This window comes from Gloeophyllum trabeum, assembly GCF_000344685.1.
Source record: "Gloeophyllum trabeum ATCC 11539 unplaced genomic scaffold GLOTRscaffold_00003, whole genome shotgun sequence".
Taxonomy (NCBI): domain Eukaryota; kingdom Fungi; phylum Basidiomycota; class Agaricomycetes; order Gloeophyllales; family Gloeophyllaceae; genus Gloeophyllum; species Gloeophyllum trabeum.
Window position 1 is genome coordinate 3,150,735 of NW_006920412.1, and position 7,005 is coordinate 3,157,739.

At 51.1% G+C, this 7,005-nt stretch overlaps 1 protein-coding gene across 1 annotated transcript; it reads right to left on the bottom strand.

Moving 5' to 3' along the window:
* Positions 1-3,141: 3,141 nt before the first annotated feature.
* On the bottom strand, positions 3,142-4,739 carry GLOTRDRAFT_127189 (uncharacterized protein; the record flags this gene model as incomplete). The annotated part of the gene is made up of 5 exons (XM_007865618.1): positions 3,142-4,026; positions 4,083-4,137; positions 4,195-4,448; positions 4,501-4,535; positions 4,586-4,739. 5 exons carry the CDS (start codon positions 4,737-4,739, stop codon positions 3,142-3,144), a joined length of 1,383 nt encoding a protein of 460 aa, XP_007863809.1.
* Between the last annotated feature and the right edge of the window lie 2,266 nt (positions 4,740-7,005).

The window sequence follows — 7,005 nt, forward strand, 5'->3', positions numbered from 1 at the left end:
AATGGCGGCTATGCTTTCAATCCATAAAATACAGTTTGTTATGCACATATTATTGTACCATACCAGGGATATTGATGACGTGAATAGAGTAGTTTCCATGAATTTCAAGTTGTCCATCACATTTTCAATGCAATGCCAGTAGTATTGACCATGGAAACTGTTAGGGGGAGGGCACGGAAGGGGCTTCAATGGGTTCGTGTGACCCCAATTGGACAGACAGCTTCGATTACTCACCACATTTTTTTTACAATAACCCAGCAATTTCAATCACACAGACTGATACAATAAACTTACAAGTTAAAACCATCAGGCTATGCAGATTTTATCATAAGCAGAAGGGGTACGCGTCTGTAGCCGGTGGACAGAGCCACAGAATCGACACGCGCCCACGTGCACCGTGGTGTGGTTCTCACGTTCGCATTTGCAGTTCGCGAACGCGTTCGGCGGTGTGACCTCCCAGTGGGGTCGACTTTCTGGGAATCCGCGCCAATTCCGTCACGCATTTGTCACACCCAGGACCCTTGCACTTCTGTCAAACATACGATAGGAGCAGTTGGAATTGCTTTAACACCAATCGGGTGGGTGAACCATGTTTAGCTATACATGATACAGTGTTCCCCGGTCAGCCGATATTTGCCGGAAGACTGTAGGCCCAGAGATCTAATACATCAGGCCTGTTTCTCATGATTACACTGGGCTGTTTGGACAGTATTCGTCCTCCCATTCAACAATGGTAGAAGATATGACAGTTCTGACTTCACAGGCGTTCTCTACGGGTTACAATTCACCTATGTACCAATCCGCTAAGTCACCCGTTACATATTTGTTGAGATTTCGGAGTTCTGTCAAAAATCTGACTTTGACAGAACCCCCAAAATGATAGTATAATCCAAAATTGGAATTCCATGAAACTAGCCTACTACTGAGTCCGCGATTATCCCAGGAAGCGCAGACTGCTCTGTAATTACGATCGCTCTGCGGTCACTGTCGACAATATTGGCATCCCCGAGGTACTTTCCAATGATACCGTCTCTTCCCAGATGATATTTACGGCGGCAGACCTCATGAATCAGATCTGCAAAGCTCCGGAGACATCTGAGGAGTCTATGTTGCTTCTACTTTGCTTCCGTTGCTTCGCAGTGCAGAAGAGTAGGCCCACATGAACGAACCAGCACAAGGCGGCTATGGCGCTTGAAGTTACCCCGCGTTATCCGTTACCCGCTCGAGGCGCGCTCGGGCCTTCGTCCTCAGCCTGAGCGCCCCTATTTCTCTTTAGCTACGCCGGTCAGTGATGTGCCGGTCGACGACTGGTCGACCAAAGTCAACAAAGTCGACAAGTCGTCGACTAGTCAACAAAGTCGACAAGTCGTCGACTAGTCGACAACAGTCCACGGTCGACCGTGAGAATAGTCGACCGGACTGATGCGTGGATGCCTGAGCCAATCGTTGACCAGGAAAAGATGTCCCTGGCCTGGCCCTGGCCAGTCTTCTCGGCTTTTGCCTTCGGGGGAAACCGCTGCATGTTGCTCAGAGCTGTTCGTATACCGTGGGACAGTCGACAACGCCGTGGGACAGTCGACAAGACTTACGGTCGACGCGCCGGACTGTCGACTAGTCGACAAGTCGACGGGTGGACTGCACGGACTAGTCGTCGACCGGCACAACACTGACGCCGGTACATCTACTTACGTCTTGCTTCCTGCGTCCGACTCGGTCGATCGCTTCTCGCCTGTTTGCGAGGCTGGAACACCAATGCTGGATGACGATCTTGTTCCTGTCCGTTTTCGTTACTCGAGCCGTTCACTCCGAAACGCCAATTCTCTTGGAGAGCCGTAGGATCCTGTATGATTCTTGACTGGGCTATATCAGCAGTGGCTTTCCCTATGTGGACAGTAGTATGACGCGTAGAAGCCCTGGCGATGCAGGTGGATACGTCGCGGTGTGGCTTGTAGACCTTTAAAGGCCCTTGGCCTCCTGCAAGAGGTAGAAGCATTTTGTGGCACCCTCGAAAAGTGTTTACGGAAGCTAAAGATCGTCTTGAATGGACTTCGCAGCATTACAGACTTTACTACAGTCATGAGTTGTATTTGCGTTTGTTAATGGTATTCCCAGATTGTTCACGTGCGTGTCATGATTTACATATGACCCCTAACCTTCACGAGATCATTCAGAAAGTCTACTGTGTCGTGTCTTCGGGACACCTTGCTGCCATATCGTGTGATAAAAGAACTCATTAATCGTTGTTCGGTACATGGCACGAAGCTACCCCTTGGCATTAACAATCCTGTAAGTACTGGCATCATTGTTACATGGCGGTCATGCTGAACAACCATTCAATGTAGTATGCTCATAAACCAAATTACGGGGCACAGTTGGCACCTCAGACTCAAGTTACACAGCTAGGCATTGCACACTCTTCATCTATTATAGTTGAGTCGAATATCGACACTGGAGAGAGAATGGGACGTATGTCAGTAACCAATCTCGGACATACTGTCATCGAAAAAGGCTTACTTCGGCGGGGGAATGGGAGCATAATGCCTCGGTTCGGGCTTTGCTTCACATACAATGGGCCTAGTCTCGCGAGCGGGTGGCGGCGGAGAATAACGTACGGGCTTAGATGGACAAGGTGTAGGGGGACGTGGACAAGGTTTAGGCGGTGGAGGACAACGTTCAGGCGGCGGAGGACAGGTCCTATATCTTGCACTGCCATGGTCCGATGGAGTGTAAGTCCTCCATCCGCAATCTGATGGTGCCGGGGATGGTGATTTGATGCATACTGGACTAGGTGTACACTTCCTGTATTCTGCACCTCCTTGGCCCGAGGGTTTCCACGGCCGCGGGCAGACCGGAGGGCATGGTGGTGGTTTAGGACTAACGCATGGTTGCATTCTGTTCCATACGGGCCTGCAAGGATCACACACCGCAGTGGGGGGTTTGGGCGGGACAGGACAAGGGGGTGAATATCTTCGGTACCCTACGACCTCTTGCTTTGTCTCACACCGAGGAGTGGAAGGGAAAGGAGGAGGGTCACAGCGACATATACCAGGGTATTTGCAAAGCAGTCATGGAGGACACACGCAAGTACATTTCTGGTGAACGACGCATCCTTTGGCATCTCTGGGAGTGAAGTTGATGTACTTATAAACCCGGTGACCATGTACCGGACATGTCCTTGATAAAGGGTGGACAGGTCGAGGTAATTACGGGCTCGTTTTTACAGCTTGGAACAGAGGGGCACTTGGGCGGCGGTAGCGGACTGGGCTGAGGATCGACCTTGTCACTTTGTGAAGAGACTGACGGGGTTCGGACGCTCGTCTTCCGGCTTTTCGGTGGATTCCAGTTGTTGAGGGTATTTTTATTCTCCCAGTTGGCCTGGGGCGGTGCATTCTGAATGTAAACCATATTTACGTTCCTTCCAGGCCATGGATCCTGGGGAGGCGGGTCGGTTTTCCGATTGACAGGGTCAGGGTTTGGCTCGGCTCTGTTATCTTCGACATTTCCGATCTCCGTCTTTCCGATGTCTACCTTCTCAACCGTCATTACCTTTGGGGGTTTCGGTGGAGGCGGGTCGATTGCTTTCCTCTTTCTAGAGAGCCTCCGACTTATGGGGAGGACCACGCATCCGAGGAGAAGTAGCGTTCCAAAGGCACTTGCGACAGAGATACCCGCTATCTCCCCTGCAGTGAGAGACCTATGGGTAGCAGATGCCGATGCCGAGGGTGTTGTAGATGTGTAGGGAGAGGATGATGTCCACGAAGGTCTAGTGCTGGTCGGGGACGGACAAGGAGGACCGATTCCTTTTCCGGTCGGCGTCGGACTCAAGACCGCCGAGGGCCCGCTAAGACACGCGGTATTGCTTGTCTCCTCGACAGTCATGAGCTGTGTAACAGCTCCCCTGTGACCTGCAGCATCCACCATTGTGAAAAGTACTGTGGTGGAGCCCGGGAGACTAGCTGTCCATTCGAAGGATGTAGATCCCATCGGTGGGGTTAAAGTGAATACTTGAGCCCCAGGGATCATACCCTGAGCCAGCTCTGTTAAGATACGTCTTACCGGAAAACCGGTGGTTGTAGGCTTACTATAATCGTTATCGGTTGGGATGTGCCATCATTGTAGCCAAAAAAATTGAACGGCCTATGAGCAAGTTTGAATGGGCACACTGACAAAACTTAGCTGGCGTTGTTGACGTACTGGCATTGCTGGATATAACTGTCCGTCTTGAAGTCAAAATTGGGTGTATCTGCCGTAGGATAGCAGGTGGTGCCGTCTACGTTAGCTCCAACGCTGATCACATCCGAGGTACCACCATCTGGAAACCCAGTGGCATCTTGTAGAATAAATAATAAGAGCGTCCCGGAAGGGTACGGGATGCGGGTTTCGTAAAATCCTTCACTGCCAGTGAATGCCGACGAGGGGAGCTGCTGAAGGGATTGAGCCCCATAGACCTATGCGCGCTCAAGGTTGAGCCGTTAATATGACATGGCAGAGGTTGCCTACCGTTATGAAGTTCAATACAAACGGCGGTTGTCCACCTGATAGAGTAGGTCGGAATGCGAGTCTGTGTTACTGAAGTGTGGCTTACCCGTCCAGGAGATGTTCATGATGTCGCATTCCGTAGGCGGGCTGTACGTGATGGTCACCGCTTCGCAGAATGGCGCACTGAAGATGATCCATAGGGTGACAGCGACTCCGAGGAAAATATTCATCCTTCCTAGCTTCGATGATGAGCCGTCCATCGTGAGTCTTGCAAGGACTCGCAGCCACAGTGGAAGAGGATCGTACGATCAGCTGAGATGAGGGAAGAATCCTCAAGTAGTGTGAAAGAAGGGGTGGCGCTCAGCACCCGCAGGTGTCTTTGCACACATAGGAGGTCCATGATATATACACCAGGCACGGAAATGGATAGACTGCTGTACTGATGCGCCATGTACAAGGCCTGGGAGTCCCCTGTGAGGTGGGCCATGCGCGGGTCCGTCAATCTTGGCTCTGAAGTCTTCCAAGTGATCGTGGACTGGAGAAAGGTAGGACGCGAGAGGACAAAGAACCGCAGCAATACAGAGGCATCTACCCGATGCTGAACTATACCAGACTCGGCCATTATGTGAAGTTTCCGCTGAGGAAGGAGGTGGCTTGGATGCATCCTCCCAGGAAGAAAGACAATCGGCAGATCGAATCTTCCAGGGGGGGGGGGCGTCAGCACGGGCCGATGACTTTGATCGAAGACTGCCACTGGCATGGATATTGCCTCGCAACGGCTTTATTTTCTGAATAACACATCTGGATAGACGCTGGTTTCGTCTTGAATAGGTCGGGAGGGCTGGTGAATCTGCCAAGCATGTATGGAATCCTAAATTCTGTATCAACAGCATCTGTAATCGTCTCAAAGCGGATAAATAATTCTGATGAGACCCACGAACCAGCGCTAGTGGCTCTCCCTTATTTGACTGAGCCAACCCCGGTTACCCCTACCTTCGTCATCCCCACATTGATTGTTCCTACATTGGTCGCGAGCACAACCTCGTTGCCTTCCAAATTCTCAAGGTCCCCAGGATGGGCGCCCAATCCAATGTAGCAATGTCTTGTGTCGCTCACATTGGAGAAGATCTCACCGTGAACCCGGGTTGTCAGCTCTACGGAGGATGGTATCCTTTCTGCATCCGTGCTGTCCATGAGCAAACAATTGGATGAATTTGTAGACCTGAATAAGTGCGGTGTTAGTGTGGCACTTTAGTTGGAAAGGTGCGTCGAACGATGAGCGCTGCTGGTCTTTAGATCAGCACGAACGCTCTGAGGCAGTAGTACAGGAATTATACGGACCATTTGGACTGTGATGGAGCCGACAGTCGACTTAGCCGTCATGATCGTGCGTATTGACACACCGACCGTCTCAGCGGAGCTCCTCCAGGGACGTATCCAGGCATCAGCGCTAACGCTCTAGGTGTCCGAACTCAAAGGGCACGTCGTTGTTGATGTGAGAGTAGTAGATACCATCGCGGGTAGGAGATTAAGCTCATACAATAGATCGATGACCTACATCCCCGAAATCGACCGAACGTTTTGGAGACGTAGAGGTACTTGCTGGGTCTCAGATAGAATGGGTATATCGCTACACGTAGCCCTGATTGTGGACAGTGGGGCGTAGGGCGGGGGCCTGTACCATTCATCTATACGTTTAAGGTCAGAACATAAGCGAACACGGGTTACTATCACGAACGTCCAGTGGCTCCTGAAGGACAGCGCTGATCTGTTTATCATCGGGGATAATTATGGAATACAACTCAATTGAATCGGTAGCATCTTCAAGTTGTAATAGAGATAGGTGAAACCGTCATGAGGACTCACCCTCGGGTACAACAAAAAGAAGCCGAGCGCAGGCAGTGTACAGTACTAGTCCGGCGGCGCAGCCTCCCTGACTGTAGCTCCGTGAAACTAGCTCAAGCGCGTACCACCGGTAGGTACAGTCTGAGAGTCCGCGATTATCTCACGAAGAGTAGGCTGCTTCATAGGTGTAAGGTGGGCGCCACCGAGTGGCGCCGAGTTTGGACGTGTTTGGTTACTGAGTGATAGATGGACGGATTGGGCAGGCGGATCGTTAGACAACAACTACCTCTGAATCTGCTTAGCTCAATTACCTATCTTGTATCTCTCGCAATAAGACGAGGTTCCGTTTATTGGTGTGTGTGTGATACAAGCTAACTGTACTGACTACGGAGATTCTACACTTTTTTAAACGCTCACCGCGTTCAAAAAACTACTGTTTGTTCGCGACTTATCGCATAGGTACACAGATACCATCTATTACTCAAAAAATCGAACAAAAACAATACTCTATGGATTCGAACTCATTCCCAGACCCGCCGACATTCATCGACGGCCGAGCGGCGCGATTACTGTTCCGCCCTGCATCGACCCCAGCACGATTCATGCCAGCAAGGCCGAATCGGCGAGGCGCATCCGGCGTTTGGCCAGCTAGCCGTATAGAGGAAGCTGCAGACCGAACCG